Source organism: Grammomys surdaster, unplaced genomic scaffold (assembly GCF_004785775.1).
Source record: "Grammomys surdaster isolate TR1022 unplaced genomic scaffold, NIH_TR_1.0 126197, whole genome shotgun sequence".
Taxonomy (NCBI): Eukaryota; Metazoa; Chordata; class Mammalia; order Rodentia; family Muridae; genus Grammomys; species Grammomys surdaster.
The window spans coordinates 62,100-82,226 of NW_021621002.1; the positions used below are offsets into that span (position 1 = coordinate 62,100).

The 20,127-nt window shown below is 39.3% G+C and overlaps 1 protein-coding gene across 1 annotated transcript; it reads right to left on the reverse strand.

Moving 5' to 3' along the window:
- Positions 1 to 14,575: 14,575 nt before the first annotated feature.
- Positions 14,576 to 16,475, reverse strand: LOC114613197 (putative vomeronasal receptor-like protein 4). The gene is made up of 2 exons (XM_028758392.1): positions 16,443 to 16,475; positions 14,576 to 15,451 (listed from the first exon to the last, which is right to left on the reverse strand). Exons 1-2 carry the CDS (start codon positions 16,473 to 16,475, stop codon positions 14,576 to 14,578), a joined length of 909 nt encoding a protein of 302 aa, XP_028614225.1.
- Positions 16,476 to 20,127: the final 3,652 nt, after the last annotated feature.

The following is a 20,127-nucleotide window of genomic DNA, read 5'->3' on the forward strand; positions in this document are numbered from 1 at the left end:
AACCCCCTCTGACAGGCGATCTGAATTCTTGCTTAGCCTTCGAGGCTAAGCACTGCAAGGGAATATCAATAAAAGATAAAAATGTCTATCTGGGTTCCCTGAGGGACAAGCCTGACTGAATAGGGGTTGATGTCAAAAGTATCCCCTCTCCAGGAAAAAGACGTCGGGATGGGTATGACCCTCATGCCTCACTGGACAACGACAGGGGGACTGGAGCCATTACAAGGTCTCCTTCAAATACTGAAGGTCAGGCCTCTATCCCTGCCTTATCTCCGCCTTCGCAAGATTAGAATTGCCACAGCCCTTCTATCGAGAATGGAGGAGATGTCAGGGGCAGCCCTGCTTAGACACTGTAGGCGTAAAATCAGCCATAGGCCTAAAATCAGCAATAGGCCTGTCATACATGTATACTAACACCAAGTCTTGGGTCTCTGTGGAAAAACATTGAAACAGATGGCTGCAAGCTAATGTCAACAGGCAGCTTTTGTGAAAATTTATAAGCCTGAGTAGTCATAGACCTTGTAAATAGGTAGCCTTGGCAGACAATACCAACTTAGATAAGGACAAGTGAGTCATAGACAGAGTCATAGTGAATTGTCCCCTGAACCTTCACCTAGCCGATACCTGGTTCTGAAGATATCTGTATTCCCCCTGACCACTCACACTCCAGTGTCATTCCCTTCCACACACCCTGCCTTTCTGTGTTTATAACCCCTGTGTGAATTAATTACGATTTGAGGAAAAAATTGCATATTACATAACAACAAGACTATATCTAAAATATTGCAAAACTCCTTTTAACTAAATGATTGGGTCAAAGTTTTTTATGCATGTTATGTTTTGAATATAAAACGACTCTCAAAGGTTAATAAAATAAAATAAAATGTAAAAATGTATGTTTAGATCTTAAGGAGCTCATACTGTAGTTGAGACTGACAATCTATGTACAAGTATACAAAAGCTACAGCTCAGTTCACTATGTGAGTATAAAATGTGTATTATAAATTACATGTGTTGAATTGGCAAAAAAAAATCAGTACTCTTACTCTGTCTTTTGAACAAAGTTATGTCTGAAAGGGCTTTGGTCTTTCAACTCTATTGTACTCTTGTTTCTGGAAGTGCTTGGGTTTTGTAGTTCTTAAAAGGCCCCATAATTCTTGATGAATTATAGAATTCTCTCTTAAGTTTCTGGTTTTTTTGTAATAAATAGTTGGTTCTTGTTGAATTTCAAAAATAAATAAATTAATTAATTTAAAAAACTTAATATATAAAATTAACAATGTCTTAGGTTTTAGAGTTGTGAGCATCAGCTGGGTACCTAGTCGGGTTGCTTTGAATTCCAGAGACCCTTAGGGACAGTAGGAGTTGGCTTTGCTACTGGGACCCCTGGTTGCTTTCACATATCCACAGCCCTCTAAAGCTCCTCCCAAAGATAGGATTGTGGCTATTGTCACTGTAGCACAGGTAGAGGGTGTGACTATAGACCACAGAGCCTCAAGATATCTCCATATTTATGAGATACTTGAAGGCCAGAGGGCATAGCCAATTAAGCATTCCTTCAGAGACCCTCCTCCTTGCAAAAGGTATTTAACCTCAGGCCCACCCTAAAAATACAGGGTATGGCTTCGTCCACTTTCCACCATGACAATAAACATTTTAAGACCAGGACTACCTCTCTACTTTGGAGCCTGCTGTGGACAGCTGTGGAGAAGGTCTTCAACAACCAAGCCACCTTCTAATCTCCCACCAATGACCTCTCGACATTTGAGCCAATAAGGCCACCCGCACAAGCGAGCTAGCCTAGCTAACCATGACCTAGCCAAGCTAATTGCCATGACCCAAGAGCTCCTTCCCCACAGGATGCCAACAGAGCTTTTCCCCCAACCCCCTTTTGGTTGCTAGTCAATTCAGCCCATATTCCCCCCCTACACACACACACACACACACACACACACACACACACACACACACATCTTGACCCTTCTGCTGCCTTTCAGTGGTGCCTGAGAGCCCAAGGGCTGAGACCAGTCAGTTCCCAGCTACTTCCTGGCCCAGGAAACCCAACCCAAGAGCTCTGGACCCCGTGGAACCTCAGACTGTGTTCTCCCCACCAATAGAGTGGAGCCCTGCAGCTTCTTACAGCCCTGTGGCTTCTCACAGTCCACTGTCCACCCCATGTTGCATGGAGTAAACACAGTCAAATTCCCTCACTTCTGCTTCCTTGAGCTGCGGCCCTAGTCCCTTGGGGCAGTAGACACATAGGACCTACAACTCAACCCACAGGACCCATGCAAACGTTCACACTACAGTCCAATAACTAGTGGAGGAGTTGGGCAAAACCAGCTTAAAGTATACTCCTGCTGGAGGCCCACAAAGACACATTCCACAGAACTCAAGGACAGTGAATAACCCCTGCCTAGTTCAAAAGACTAGGGTTCCCCCCTCTCTGTCTCTTTCTCCCCCCACTCCTCCTGAGTTCCTGGCCAGCTTCTTCCATTTGATTCTTAGCTACAGTCCCCAAATCAATGACAAAATGACAGTGACTCCCTAGCCTCCACTCTCTGCCTGTCCCCCAGCCACACAGAGAGGGCTCCTACATAGCTAATAGCTGCCTTTTAGGTGGCAGCACTTGCTCTGACCCTCGTTCTAGCACTCCTTCCCTTGGGTGAGACTTTCCCCTTTCCTGTTGAGACAGTTCCTTTCTCACAGCTGAGAAATCCAGGTCAGGCCTGGAGGAAATGCTCTCAGGAGCAACAGCTCCGACCCAGCTTCTACATGTCTCCCCATGGGTCAGTCTTTTGCACATTTTTACTCCTTCTGTCCACATCCTCCACCAGTTGTTAGGCTGTGGTGTGCACATTGGTGTGGGTCCTGTTGGGCTGAATTGTGAGTCCTGTGTCTGCTACCCCAAGGGGTTGGTGCAGTGGCTCACGGAAGCAGAGGCACAGGAATTTGACTGTGCTCACTCCATGAGTGAAAACTTTTCTAAGAATTCATAAGTGTGGGGCAGTGAGCTATGAGAAAAGGCCGGAAAGCCTGGCAGAAGAGCTCTAGAACCCTGACACCCTGGCCCGAAGAAGGCCACTGGGACGGAAAGCTCTTCAGGCTTTTCCCAGACATCTGGATCTCTCAGCTTCAGCTCTCCACAGTCCCTCCCACTGAGAGGTCCATGGTCATTGATCACGTAGGAGTAGCACCATCATGCAGATGAGGCATTCCCAAGCTCTCAGACCAAGCCAATAGGGGTTACCTGCTGCCAGACCCTAACCCACCCCAAAACTGTATATATAGGACAAATTCAAAAGTAAAAGTGCGTGAGATTCTTCCAGATATCTGAGAGCTTCTGTCAAGGTCCCTCCCCTCTTTGCCGACCAGCCAGTGCTTCTCAGAGGCACTTCAAAGAACTGTAACACTTTTCAAAGAGCTGTAACACATTCCCACTCTCCACCACCGCTGAGACACTGAGACTCGGTTGGTGACAGGGGAAGCGGACTCTCCTGTCTGCCCCCCCCCCCCCCCCGTCGTCCCTCCTGGGCTGCCCGCAGCCACAGATCACACCTTGTTCTCAGCCCAGTCAGAGATCCTCATGGGACCCATCTGGAAGCAGACCCACACATAAGTATATGTAAACTTAACATACTAGAAAATAACAGCTTAAAACTAAATTTGTTAATATTGATTGTATATTGCTAGCTTCATTTTCATATTATTAAACATATACAGCCAGTTAACTTGAGAATAGTAGTAAAATGAGAAAATACAAAGTACAACTTAATTTTAACTTAATATTAAATATGTACTTTACAAACACCAATGACTTTTTAATCATTTGTTCCATTAAGTTATTTCAGGTATGTGTTTACATGGGTGGAAATCTAACAAAGGTAAGAATACCTAAGTGGGAACAATATTTTAGAATTATTAGAGTGAACACTCATTAGAATCCTTTGTCAGATACGCTCCTTAAAATTTTGCATTCAGAGCTACTTTTCTTAACCTTTGTGTCAGTGTACATCCATTGTAAATACTGATGGGTTTCATGACATTTGCAATCACTATGTAATACCCACTGAAGATCGTAACTCTATAAGCCTTTCCTGTCTCTCTGTCCATCCTTCTTCTGGGCCCTGTCATCTTTCTGAAAGCCCTTCTAGAGTCACATATAGAATCAGAGAAAAATTATGTGAAATCTATGTTTTTTAAAAATTGTTGCACTGATATTTCTATTTCTACAAGGATCTACTGTGTTTGTCCATGATATGGAATGGATCAAAAGCAAAATTCTAATCAAGAGAATTCTCTAGTCACAAATTGCACAATACCTTGCTTCCTTCTACCACCTACTTACAGCTCTCTCTATAATGAAAAGAAAATGAAATGCTCACCAGAGATCTTTCATAAATATGCATGCAGAATGAGACCCTAAAAAGTAGTCATAATGAAAAAACGTCATCAGCTCATCTTCCTCTAGACCCATAGTTATTATGTCATCAGGAAAAGGCAGTTCCAACCTTGATGTTGCTAGATAGTGGTACTATCAAATGGAAAAGTGAACTTCTATAATTCGAGAAGAACAGTGGTGTAGGAATAGCTGAGCTCTGGATTTCTATTTTGTGAAGTAGTAACCCCAGGACATATCTGTCTATGTACTAACTAATCCTAGTCCTTGTGAACAAAACAAAAGTAATAATAACAATAATACACTATTTAAATGAAGCAGCACCCTTCCATGACTTCTGTATTAACACCTGCTTCCAGATGCCTGCCCTGTTTGATGTATATTTCTGTCCTGACCTCTTCCAATGGAATGTACATTTCCCTTCCTCCCTGACTTGCTTTTGATCATGATGCTCAATAAGCAAAAGTATCCCTAATTAAGTCAAGTTGGTACCGGAATAAAGGGGCATTTGTTTGAGAGAACTTACCATGTTTTAGAGAGGACTGTGGTGAGAGGCTAAACCTACTCCAATTTGGGACTGGCTTCCATCTTAAAATAAAAAAATATTAGGCCTGAGAACTTGACCTGCAGCTGAATCCAAACTGTGCCCAAGTACCAGGAAGGACTCCAAGGCTTGTACTTGGGCAGAGCTACTCCCTTGCCACTTCATAGAAGAGTCTGATTGTTTCAGATGTACTTTCTGACTGTTCATGAATTTATAGTCGTGCTTCATATCACCCACCTGTCACCTCACAATAGACATTCAAGTAGATGCTTGTCATGCTGAACAACCCCTCACTTTATTCCATTTTTCTATAAAACCTTGTCTCGATGAGAGTTCAGGGCTGCTTCAACAAACCTTCCTGTGAGTCAGTGGTGAATAGGCCCCAAAAAACTCGAGTTTGTGATAAAGAGACCTTAATGTGATTACACTGAAGTCATCTCCCTAGTGGTCTTTAGGAGATCACAAATGCTTCCTGGTACAACAGTAAAAGCACTTTAGATTAGAAAAGCCATTGAGTATTGTATAACTGGATCTTTTCTTTGCCTCTTCCCAAACCCTCTTCTTCTATCTTTTCAACTCCCTAAGACTAGGTAGGAGATAATCAAGGATAGAGGGGAAAGGGACAATGATATCTTTAGACTATTTCCTGCTGATAAGGGGCATCAAGTTCCTTTAGGCAAGTTTGGTATTCACTGTCAGGGTATCTAAATTCTTCTTTTCATATCTTCACACAGGACTACTTGACAAAATACAATCAACAGCAACCAAGAATCCAACCACCAGCTAACAGAACAACCACCCCTATTGAGGCTCTAGCATTTATACATTCTCAGAAAGTCTTTTGAACTCAAAAGTCACACAGTTGCAAAAAGAATTTGCAGCTGGCAAAATTACATCCCTGATAGACCAGAAGACAAATTATAGTCAGCTGCTTTGGACAATATGAAGGATCACTGTATTTATATACCTGGGATTAAAACAAAAAATATATTCTCATTGTTCTGGGTTTTTTTTTCCAAGAAATCAAAATTCTCACTACAGTGTTGAGATCTCAGTGTGTTTTTCTGTGGGAGCTTGTAAGCTAAGAATGTTGGTATCAGTACAGAATATGCAGGCCTGCTTGTGAAGCTTCAGAGAGACTTTTAAAGACTCTATCAGGACCATTTATTATTTTGTACATTTTTATTTATTTACTTATTTATTTACATCTGAAAAGCTATCCCCTCTCCCAGTCCCCACTTATACAGTCCCTCCCCATCTCCAAATTTTTCTCCAGGAGGATTGACCCCTCTAGTTTTATCCCCTCACCCTAGAGCATCAAGTCTCTGCAGGGTTAGGCACATCTCAACCCACTGAGGCAACACAAGGCATTGCTATGTTCTGGGGCCTCAGTCCAGCTGATGTATGCTCTTTGGTTGGTGGCTCAGTCTCTAAGAGCTGCCAAAAATTTAGATTATTTGACACTATTTGTCTTCCATATGGAGTTCTTATCTTCTTCAGGGCCTTCAGTCATTCCCCAATGTTTCCATAAGAATCACTGACCTTAGTCCAATGGTTGGCTATGGGTATTGCATTTGTTTCAGTCACCTACTGTATGATGCTTCTCAGAGGACAGCTATAATAGGCTCCAATCTGCAACCATGACAGGGTATCATGAATGGTGTCAGAGATTAGTACTTGCCCATGAAATGTTTCTCAAGTTTGGATGGCTATTGGTTGGTCATTTCTTCAGTCTCTGCTTTGTCTTTGTCACTGTATTGTTTTTAGATAGGATAGACAGGGTCAACAGTTTTATGAGTGGGTTGTTTTCCTTATCCCGTCACTGAGGGTACAGCCTGTTTACATGAGAACCTAATCTGGTTTTATCCTCCCACTGTTAGGCATCTAGGCTAAGAGCCACCTGCATTGACTCTTGGGAGCATCCTACAACCCAGGTCTCTGGGGCTTCCTAGAGATTCACCTCACTCTCACACACCCTCAACCCTGCAGCTACATATTACCATTCATTCCTCTGGCCCTCAGGGACACTCCCCTATCCCTCACATGCCTAATACTACCCCCTCATTCACCACGCCCTCCCCACTCCTACCCAGATTCCTTCCTCCTTACTCCCATGATTATTTTATTCTCCCTTCTAAGTGGGATACAAACATCCTCACTTGGCCCTTTGTTTATGTTTAACTTCTTAAGGCCTGCGGAGTGTAGCTTCCTTATCTTTATTTTATGGCTAATATTTACTTATAAATACATATCATGCTTTTCCTTTTGAGTCTGTGTTATCTCACTCAGGATGGTATTTTCTAGTCCCATCCATTTGCCTGCAAAATTCATGGTTCTTCATTTTTAATAGCTAAATAGTATTTTATTGTGTAAGTGAACCACAGTTTTTTTATCCATTCTTCAGTTGAGGGACATCTAGGTTGCTTTCAGTTTCTGGCTAATTTGAATTTTACGAACATAGTTGAGCACGTGTCCTTGGGGCATGGTGGAATATCTTTTGGGAATTTACCCAGGAACAGTATATTTGGGTCTTCAGATAGAACAATTTCAAATTTCTTGGTCCTCTCTAAAAGAAATGAAGGGGAAAAGATGAATCAGAGACCGAAGGAATGGCTGACCAGTGACCAGCCCATTTTGAGACCCATCCCATGAGCAGGCACCAGCCCCTCACACTATTACTGATGCTGTATTATACTTGCAGACATGATCCTAGTATAGCAATCCTCTGAGAGTATCTACTCAGGTGTTGACTGAGACAGATGTAGACCCACAGGTAAACATTGGACTGGGGTTGAAGACCTCTACAGAAGAGTTAGGGGAAGGATTGAAGATCCTCAAAGACACAGCAATTCCACAGAAAAACCAATTTTGTCAACTACTAAATTAAAACCCTAGGAGCTCCCAGAGAATGAGCCACTAGCCAAAGAACATATACAGGCTAGTCTGAGGCCCCTGACCCAAATGGGGGAGAAACATTATGAAAGGAGACTGGTAGGGGGCAGAATTAGGAAAACAAACAAACAAATAAATAAATAAGTAAAATGAAAAAGAACAGGATAATAATCTAAACAAGAAATCAGCCAACCCAATTAATAAATGGGCTACTTAAATGCATTAACAACTCATAACTCATTAAATACACAAATAATTCTATTAAAAATTAGCATCTTGTGGAGCCGTGGAAGGATAGCTTAGCTCTTGGCTGGGCACAGGCCTGGAACTCCGACCCTGATGGGACAACAGCAGGTGTTTGGCCACGTCCCCAGAACCCAGGATCCTGACATGTGGCCAAGATCTCCATTGATCTGCACCTTGCAGACATGTAGGGCTACAAGTAGAGGGTATGACTACAGACTTCAGCCTCAAGAAATTTCCACATTAATGAGATACCTAAAGGCCAGAGGGCATTCCTCTCCAGACCCTCCTCCATCCCTATTTAACTCAGGTCTGCCCTGAGAATTGGGGGGGGGTGTGCAGCCATATTCACTTTCTGCCATGATAATAAACCTTTTAAAACCATGGACTTCCTTGTGTCTTTGGGGCCTGCTGTGGAGAGCCATGGAGGGGGCCTTAGACTACCAAGCCACTGTTTAATCTCCAGCTGAGGACTTCTCTGTATTCTCCCCATGGAGTCCACCCATTCAACCAAGCTAGCCAAGCCAGCCAAGCAAATGCTGTAACCAAGAATCTCTACCCGTGGGGCACTGTCAGGGCTTCTCTCCCCCTCGTTCCTCTTGGCTGTGGGCAGGTTCAGCCAGTATGCCCTTGCATCTCGGTTCTTCCATGGCTCCCAGCCGTATCTGGGGGCCCAAAGACAGAGACTACTGGCCTTCGGGTTAGCTGTTGGACTGGAAACCACCACTCAGGAGCCCTGTCCTTGCGGGACTTCAGGCTGAGACCTCTCCATGCCTGGAAGGAGCCCCACAGCATCCTCCTGGCACTGCATGGATTGAATTCAGTCAAATTTCCGCACTTCTGCTCCCCAGAGCCACAGTTCCAGCTGAGTGGGCAGCAGACACACAGGAACCATAATAGCCCAACAGGACCCAGGCCTACTCATGCATGAGCTAACAGCTCTTCATGAATGAAATCAGCAGCTGGTGTCAATGGGTGTCTTTAGGAGGCATCTTGAAGATAGGACAGAGATGTAGGACAGATGAGGCTCCCAAAATGGGTGTGACCTAAAGATCACATCCATTGCATAGCCAGGAAGGAACCGCAGTGGAGTAATAGGGACACACAGCCATCCACAAAACTTAGACCTAAAATGTATCTGGCTTACAAGAAATTTGGGGATGGAAGGTAGATTACAGACTAGGGCAACAGCCAAACAATAACTAGTCTATCTAGAGACTCATCTCATGGGCAAACACCTATCTCTGACACCATTAATGATACTCTGTTGTTCTTGCATACATGAGTCTAGCCTGGTTATCCTCTGAGATGCTCCACCAAGCAGCTGGATCAGAAGGATGTAGAGACCCACACACAGTCATTGGATAGTGTGAGGATACTCTTGTGGAAGAATTAGAGGAGGGATTTTGGGCCCTGAAGGGCATAGGAATTCCACTGGAAGACAAAAATCCACTAATCTGGGCCCTTGGGGGGCCTCAGAGACTGAATCACCAACCAAAGAACATATACTGGTTGCACCAAAGCCCCCTGTATGTATAAAGTAGATATGCAGCTTGGTCTTCAGGTGGGTCTCAAACAACTGGAGCTATTCCTAAAGCTGTTGCATGTCTTCTAGCAGGCTGGGCTGCCATGTATTCCCACAGTGAGAGAGGAGGCTTCTAGCTCTGCAGAGACTTGATATGCCATGGTCAGGGAATATCCAGAGGGGCTCTCCACCCTCTCAGAGGAAAAGGGAAGAGAAGATTGTGGCAGGAGGACCTGTGGAAAAGGAGACTTGGAGAGAGTAGAGTTTGGGAAGTAAACTGAGAAAAACAAAAAGGAACAAAATTAAAATGAACAATAATATTGTTTTTAAAAATGAAGCTAAATATTAACAGCACAAAGGTTTCAAACTCATGGAAAATAAACAAGTCATTACAGAGGAAAAATGGGTCAATACAGAAATTAAAGAATTCTAGATTTGAATGAAAATAATAACAAACCATACCCAAATTTAAAAGGCAAAATGAAAAGAGTTCTAAGAGGCAAGTACATAACACCAAGTATATACATCAAATATTGGAGAGATCTTATTTTAGTAACTTAGCATTCTTGCCATACCTATTCAATATAACACTTTAAGTCTTAATGTATCAGTAAGACAACTGAAGAAGATCAAGGAGAAAACAAATAGGAAGGATATTTGAGTGGGTAGTGAGCACCAGGTGCACAACTTCTGGGGAGTTTAAAGCAGATTAACAAACAATGTTACTGCTTCAGTTCTCAACATTCCTACTGCTGTGACACTTTAATACACTTCTTGTCTTATATTCTCCAATTGTAAAATTATTATTTTGCTTCTTTATAACTGTAATTTTGATACTGTTATGAATGGCAATGTAAATATCTGATATTTCTGATTGATTTAGGCAACCCCTGATTAAAGCTCAGTCAATCCCCAAAGGGTTGGGGACTCACAGGTTGAAAACCTATGCTCTAACACCACCACCAGGAAACTCCTAAAGCAGATAAACACTTTCAACAATTCACCGGACAAAAATTAACTCGTAAAACAAGTAGTCTTCTTGTACAATAAAAATGGGCAATGAAAGAACCCAAAGAAACAACACTTTTAGCAATAGACTCCAAATATATCAAATATCCTGGGAAAATTCTAACACAAGGCAATGTATGATAAAATACAATGAAAAACTTTAAGATATGGAAGAAAGAAATTGAAGAAGATATCAGAGGGTGGAAAGACCTCCCATCCTCATGTATCAGGAGGATTACTACAGAAAAACAAAAACAAAAACAACAAACAAAAACAAAACAATTTCTCAAAGCAATCTACAGGCTCAATGCAATCCCCATCAAAATTTCAACACTCTCTTCATAGAACTTGAAGGCATAATTCTTAACTTCATCTAGAAATACCAAAAACAAACAACAAACAAAAACATAAAAATATGAGGATAGTGAAAATTCTCCTGAGACCTGCAGTAGGTATTGTTAATCACAAAGTTGGAAGGAGAAAGGCCACTGACCCAAATGATCATGTTCAGATTAATTAAAACAAGCAATTAATTAAAACAAGCATTTTTATGCATGTACATGGGCCATGTATGATGGTTTCCTTTTGGAGCAACATGATGGAGAACGAGTATATTTCAACAGGTGCATTTGAGATAACTTCAAATGATGTACTAGTGTGCTCTAAGCTGCTTTGTTACTTATATGGTTACAACAGGTCATCAGAACTAGAAACTATACATTAGAATGAAAACCTGCAATAGTTTTAAGATGGGGACATGGCTATGTATCTTATATATCTACAGGGAATGAAAAAATATGGTTACCAATAAAACTTTAAAAAAATAAGATCTGACCAGGGAACACCTCTTATCACCTGAAACATTGATATCTTTACAAAGTAAATAGCCCAAATGATCCATAGACTGTCTTAGATACTGATTTCTCAAAACTGCATGCAAATCAACTTCAAAAGTGCTAGTATAAGTGATTGATCACAAGACACTGACAATATATAGGCTGAGCAGACAATACAGAGACTGAGTAAATACAGAGACTGGGCAATAAATGCTACCACTAACCAATAACAGGCATTCTTTGCCCCAATTCATCAGGAAATAAATATATGTAAGAAGAACATCATCCCAATCCATTAAGTTGGTGGGTGGTTTTCCTCTCTTGATGTGTTATGGTTGTTACAATTCTGGGTGTTGCTTAATTATTTTATATTAATAGAAATTTATGGTTTTTTGTTAAATTATTATATATTAATAGAAATTTAAGGTGTTTCTTTAATTATTGTATTCTATATTTATAGAAATGTAAAGGGTTTTGTTTCTTTTATATTAATAGATATTTGAGGTTTTCTGTTCAATTATTATATATTTATGGAAATTTAAGGTGTTTTATTATTGTATATTAATATAATTTAAGTTTTTTGTTTAATTATTATAAATTATTAGAAATTTAAAGTTGTTTGGTTAGACTATTGTTTGACTTTATTATACATAAGCCTTTTATTGGCTATATGGTGGTTCTTATAATTATTTCTATTTTGTATGGATTGTTAATGTTAGAGAAAAGGACAGTTCTTAAACAGAAAGGGAGATATGAAGTGGAAATTCAAGTGTTCTTCAGAAAGTCAATTGTGTTGGATGGTGCCTTGCTAAGGCAAACACATGAAGGAACATTTCTTTGAAGCAGTCACAGGTACAAGACTGAGGCAGACTCATGAAGAAACATTTCACTGAAGCAAACACAGTAGCAAGGATGTTCTGTCTGCTAAAGCAAGCATATAAAAGGACATATGATAAGGATTTTTGCTAATGACTTGCATGTATTGGTCTGCCATACACTGCATCATTGAGCTCAATTTGTCAGGACTCCATAAAGAGAAACACATCAATAAACTTCTGGTGGTGTGCTGATGCCTCTTGCCACTTCTGTGGACTCAAGTTGGTTGGCAAAGTGATATTAGCTGAGGCAGACGCACATACTGAGGCAAGACGAATGCTGAGGAATGACTCATGGCAGACTTCTGATGTGTGGAAGGGATATAAAGAGACTTTGATGGACAGTGGCAGAGGTTGAGCTCAGCTTGCTGGTACAGCTAGCTGTGCAGTGGTGGTTGGTGTTGGGTCTTAACTGATATTAGCTTCTCTGAGAGAGACACAACCTAGAACTTTTCTTGGTATTCCTCCCTGGTCCCCTCATGCTGACTTGTGCCAAGGCTGAGACCTGGCTATCCTTGCTAGTTAGTGCCACTGCTAATGATTTGTGTTTGCGATCCTGACTCTACTGAACTGGACTACTGGTTTTATCCATGAAGTGTTTTCTAGAGGACTGGGCTGCTGTTGCTGACCTGTGAACTGAACTGCCAATTTCCAGACAACACAGGTGAGAGTTGCTCCAAAGAACCATTTCTAAACAAATCGAATTCCTCTGTATTCTTTCTTTTCCACTGTCTCTGATGGGTGGTCGTCTAAAAGTGAGGTTAAAGCATTTTAGGACAATGATCCAAAGTAGGTAGTGAAACAAATAAAAGTTATAATTTGTAGTTAGAGTCACAAGTGGAACTTAGCCCAATCTTGAGAAACAGGTTTTAACTATAAACAGGAATAAATCTAGATGGTCTTTAATATAAGATGGCTTTTAAGCCTATGATGGAGGCAGACTTTTTTTTTTCAGTATCATGATTCCTGATCTTAAATTGTACTCTAGAACTATGCTAATAAAAATAGCATAGCAGTGATACAAAAACAGACATATTGTTTAGAGGAGTTGAACTGAAGACTCAGACATCAGTCCATATGCCAATGGATACCTGAGTTTTGAGGAAGTAAAAAACATGTAATAGATAAAAGACTTTATCTTCAACAAAAGGTAATGATCAAACTTAATGTCTGCATATGTAAGAATGAGAATAGATCCATACCAGTCACAAAACTCAAGTCTAAATGGCTCAAAGTCCTCAGCAAAAGGCTGGATAGACTGAACCTGATAGATGAAGAAGCTGGGAATAGTCTTGAACTCATTGTCACAGAAAAAATTATTCAGAGCAGGATTGTATTTACACAGGCACTAAGAACAACAATTAGTAAATGGGACATCATCTACTAAAAATCTTTGGCATGGAGAAAAAGACAATCACACAGACATATTAGACAGCTTCAGAATGGGAAAAGATTTCATACCAGCTACATATCTGGTAGACGGTTTGTATTAGGGATTCTATAGGAGTGACAAAATACCATATACAGAACACATGCTGGTGAGAAAATGTTTTATTCAGCTCACACTTACACATTGCTGTTCATCAACAAAGAAATTGGAACAATAACTCAAATAGGCAGGAACCTGGAGGCAGGAGATGACACAGGCATGGGAGCCCTGCTGCTCACTGCCTTGTTTCCACTGCTTTTCTATGCCTTTGTCTAACAGAATGCTTGACAACTAGCCAAGGGATGGCACCATCCACCTTAGGCTAGGCCTTCCACAATTCATCACCAATGGAGAAAATTCCTAACTCACTAGTATGAATCTTTTAGAGGCAATTTTTCAACTCAGGATCCTTTCTCTTTATTGAATCTAGCTTCTGTAAAGTTGACAGAAAATCAGCGAGTACACGGATAAAAGAACGGCAATGACTAGATTGTAAAAAACTAAAAGTATTTTTAAAAAGAATGTATGTATGTAATGCCACAAACTTAATTTGAATCATATGAAGATAGTCATTTTTGCTACTTGAACAATTAAAGTTTAAGAAGGTTCTTCAACTTAGAAAAAAATACAATTATTGGGGCTACAATGGCATGGCACATACAGTCATCTGAAACTGCATTTTCTGGGAACCGATGACCTCTTCAGACCTCTATGAGCATCAAGAATGCACACATGCATACATTATGGTGCAACACTTGTTTATATAAATAAAAATACATGAATCATATTCAAAAGAAGATAAATAATCATTTTTAATTCCTGTTTTACTTGGACTCCAAGTTTTTCATTACATTGACTATTCTCTTATCAGAACTGATTTGAACCAAAGGGGTAATTGTGGGATAGGAATTAGTCACAAGTTTCTGAACAGTCAGGACAATTGGATCATACACCCATAACAGAACTGAGGTGGATGAGATGATGAAGTCCACCCAGTACATGACCACAAAGAAAACTACCAGCAGCAAGATGGTCTGGGTGGCCTTTTTCTCAGGGGATGCTCTCTGGTGACTGATGCTATGAAGATGCTTGCATTGCCTCTGATGTCTGTGCAGGATAATCACCATGTATGTACTTGTGTTCAGCATGACTCCTACAAGAAACACATCTCTGGATGATGAGAGTATAAAACTTAATCCCCTGATGAAATAATTAACGGGGAAGAGTGAACAGGTTTTAGTCACCTTCATCTGCTTGGTCTCACTCACATTGGTAGAACCACCAACACACAATATTGAATCACTATTGGCAGACAAATTGAAAAACCAAATATAAAATAAAGCATTGATCATGTACTTTTTAAGTTTATGTTTAAATTTTGCCAGGAAAGAGGTACTAGGACTGATTGTGATAGCCTGGAACACACTCAGAAGGCAGGTGTTACAGATAGAGAGGCCTCTCATCACCCTACTTATGTAAAAAGTTGCCTTACACTTGATGTCATTCTCAATGTTTAGTGACTCAAATATGTCTGCAAGCCAAATATTTCCTCCAGTGAGTATCATCATAATGTGAATGAAGGTCAGTTGACAGATCAGGTCCATGGGTTTAGGTCTTTGACCTAGGATTATGAAAATATACAAAAGAAGAAGAAAAATATTGGCTAAGACTCCAAGTCCAGCTTGGAAAGAAAGGATATTCTCTAATGAGGACATAAGAGGAGAGTATATTCATCTTAAGCGCATAGTAGAAGTGTATTTCATATATCTGAAAAAAAACAGTGCATATATGAAACTTGTGATTCTTTGAATGTTGTGTCTATATTACCATTCTATATTCTCTACTACTTCTTCATTAGTCTGTCTCTTCAACTTCTGATGTTCCAGGTAGTACATCATACCCTACATGTCTATATACCATACATGTATATCCTCTATATAATATGCTATAGATAATAAATGCCTTTATAGTCATTTATACACAGAATGAACACTTTGTCTCAAACAGCCGAGTCTAATGCCTTAGAAATCCAATCCTATTGATTTAAATTGTCTCATTTTATAGTAAACATATAAAACAGTAGTGATGAGAACAGAATAATAATCACATCCATATAGTTGAACAAAACATTTGTTTGTCTGGGAAAAATTCACAAAAGCAATCCAAATGATAAGGCAAGAATCTCCCTCATATTTCATAATTTTACTATGCTCTCTTATGCAACTATCTATGTTTTAACTCATAATTCTAATGAAATCACAGTGATAATTTATAATTATCTCACTATTTTCTTCACTAAAATGCATCTTTAATTTTTTCAGTCCTTATTTTTTTAATGATAGTTCTTAAATGCTTTAACCTCCCTTTTAGCCCACTACTCACCAGAGAGAGGTAGTGGGAAAGAAAGGCTTCTAATGGTGGGGAGGTGGGGCAGGTGGAAGTGGACTTGTTTAGAAAGATCCTTTGGAGCAACTCTTACCTTTGTTTTCTGGAAATCTGAAGTTCAGTTCACATATTAGCAGTGACAGCTTGATCCACTTGTGAACACTCCAATGACACAGCACAAATACAGTTCAGTAGAGTCAGGGTAGCAACAGTGGCATCAAACCTAAAAAAATAGCCAAGCCTCAGCCTCGGCACAAATCAGCAGGAGGGACAAGAAGGAATGCCAGGAGAAGTTCTTGGCTGTACCTCTCTCAGAGAATCAAAGAACAGAGAAGACATGAGACCCTCAAGAATTGGACATCTAGCTCTATCTGCAAGCCTGGCTCAGCCTCCCATCACAGTCTCTCCAGTCCTATTTATACTCTCCAAACATCATGTGTCCTCCACATGTCCTGCCTCTGTACATGTCTGTCCTTAGCATATATCTTACCTCAGTATGTGTCTTGTGTCTGTCTCAGCTGGCATCATTCTGCCAATCATCCTGAGTCCACAGCAGCACCAAGAAATTGCAACACACCATCAGAAGTTTTTTGGTGCAATTCTCTCTATGGAGAATCGAGTACACCTCAACTACAGAATGTAAGGCAGACCAATGCTTTGTATTATTAGCAATGAATCTTTCATCATGTATTCTTTCATGTGCTTGCTTTAGCAGAACATCCTTTCATCTGTGTCTGCTTTAGCTAAATGCACCTTCAGCAGTTGGACTTAGTTTTTCACCAGTATCCACTTCAGCTAAATGTTCCTTACAGTGTTGAGTCCAGTAAAACAACATCCAACCAACTTTCCAAAGAACCGTTAAATTTCCACATCAACAAAATGTCTATCTCAAGTAAATTTTTTACTGTTTTTTTTCTCCAAGAAATTTTATATCCTCAGAATTTATAATCACAGATATAGATACATATGGAAACCATTACTGTGCTTTCTACACCCTATTAATTATGCAACTACTACAGTTATGAAAGGTCCTAGATGGATTCCAGTTCAGTTTCCATCACATTAAAATCATTTGTGAACTCCAATTAATGATAAAAGAACTACTTCCAGCTATCAAGACAAAATCAATTTTACTTTTACACCTACAACTTATTACTATAGCACATGTAATAAAGTAATATGAAAAAGTGATCATATAAGGTAAAAGATAGTAATCTGAGGTGTCTGTCTTTCTTTTCCCAAATATATGTTCTTCAAAGTCTCTCTTCACATCCATTGCTTTGTAAATATTTGTCACAAACAGAAAATGACACATCTTCTAATTGATGAAGAGCCATCTTTCTCTGGGGTTCACTGAAGCTGAGACTGGACCAGGAGAGATCACAGTTACCATGACTACAGATTTGTTAACATATACATCCAATGAAAAAAATCATTTATTTGAAAAACAATTGCAGGGATGGGTGCATTCATAGTAATTTAAACTGCAATAGTTAGTTGTAAGTGCTGAAACCCAAAGTGTGTCCAAAAACATTCATAAACGTAGAGAAGCCATAACTATTCAATTGACCCAGACCAAAAAACAAAACAGTGTACAGAAAGCTGTCCCAAGAGATTTGCAATCAGACTGAGAGCTGCTTTCTACTTAGTTCTATATTTTAAAAGAAAGATAACGTTACCTCTTCATTATCATGGTATTTGATTTTGGAACAGTCTTGGTTTCTTAATTTATGGTGATCTTTGCCTTCTGCTTTGTCAAGATTTAGTAATCTAAGGAATATACAAACATAACAAATGACAAGAATCATTTCTATTTTAAGCTTCACCACATTTAACAAGTAATGACCTAAAAGCTATACGACTGATCACAAAGAAAATAAAGCGAATGTGTGACTTTCAAGTGACAAGATTCATGGTGTTGGCTGATGTACTGTCCACTGTCAGCAACAAGAATAAGTCTTCAGAAATCTCAGGAGATGAAGACCTTAGCCACCCAAGCTAGTTCCAAGGAATCTTTATGAAATGGATAATGACAGCAGAAATAAACACTGATCACTTATTACTAAGGTATTAATTCATAGCTATTACCCGATAACTCTTAAACAACTTAATGGCAGAATTGTTCTTTGGAAATGGAGTTTAGAACAGGTGTAACAGTAAGCACACAGATGCTAACTAGAACTTTACAACCTCACACTATGAGTCAGTTCTCCTGAGATGAAGCAACAACTGCAGCAGAGATGTCACTATAGAGAATTTGTAGTAGCAATCATACCCAGATATTTACTACAAGTTGCATGGCATAATTTTGGGAAAATATGAAAATTTTCACTGGGAATGTGTGTGTGTGTGTGTGTGTATCAGTGTGTGTGTATCAGTGTGTGTGTCTGTGCGTGTGTGTGTGAAATTATAGGACTACTGAGAGTAGAGCAATGACAGTGTTGGCCAGGTCTGCTAGCACATGTGCCTTGAGATCAACTGAATGAAAAACTAAAACACACAGATTATATTTGTGAAATAAAATTAATATTGAGGAAAATACAGAATATGTTCTCTGCTTTCAGTTGACTCAAACAAATCCAGGGGGCCTGCCTACTGCAACAGCATAGACATTTAATGTGAATTACTGAAAAGAAACTAAAAATTTCATAATGATTGCAAATATAAATACAAAACTTATCATTTAGTTCTGTTAGTATTGGTACTTTATGTCCAGTGATGTAATGACATTAACTGGCAACATTTTGTTCATTTTTTAAAAATTATCAATTTCATAATTCTACAGTTTCTGTTTTACAGTTCAATATTGTTTTGTGTGTGTGTGTGCATGTGCATGTGTGTGTGTGTTGAAGAAGATGGAGGGAGATAGCAATCTTTAGTCCAGAGTGACTTCAATCAAATCCTTATCCCTAAAAGTGCTGAGGTCTTAGGCCTGTGCCACCACACTTGCCTAAATTTTCTATTTTAATTTTATATACATTAGTAAATGACATTCAATGAAAAAAAAATGGACTTGTAATATTTATCATCTAAACTTAAATTTACTTTGCATTTCTTTGGGAATGCATATTTCAATGAGGAATTATATTGTTGGAGGAAACTGTAGGGTATTTGACTTTCAATAATTTCATACAGTTTGAGAATCGCAAATATTTTTCTCACTGTTAATGACAGTTTACTTAATACTATATCAATAACGATGTTAAAAGGTTCAATTTAGAAAACTTAAAATGTTCAAACTGAATTTATTTTAGAAACACTAAAATACCTACTGAACCTTATCAAGTTTATCTCTTTATAAGGATAACTTTACATGGATTTAATAAATAAGTGAGGTGAGATTTCCAGATACTTTTGAAACACACAGAAATGATTTCCTTTTTAAAAATCTTTGCAATGAAATTTTAAAAAATCTCTCAAATATTTTTAAAAACATATTATATAATGTTAACAAAGTCTGATAATTGCCTAGGCCACGAACTGAAACTTTCCTAAACATCCAGAATATATGCGAACTTAACAAAGTAGAAAATTACTGATAAGTACTAAATTAGTTACTATTTCTTGTATATTGCTAGCCTAAGTTTCATTGTATGAAAAACATACATTCAGTAAACTTGAGAAAGGAAGTAAAATGAGAAAATGCAAAGTACAATTTAAATGTAACTTAACACTACAAATATACTCCTGCACACCAAGAAACATGTGCTCTTTGTTTTTGCCCTCTAAGGTATTTCAGTGTTTTGTTACAAGAATTGAAAACTAATATAGTTGGTAATACCTAGGTGAAATCATGATCTTCAAATTCTTAGAGTACACACTCAAAAGAATCTTCTGTCAGATGTGCTCTCTAAAATATTGCACCTTGAGTGAATTTTTACATGCATATTCGTGCTCATTCAATATACAATACCCATTGATGAACTTTAGCCTTTTCCCACCTCTCTCTCTCTCTCTCTCTCTCTCTCTCTCTCTCTCTCTCTCTCTCTCT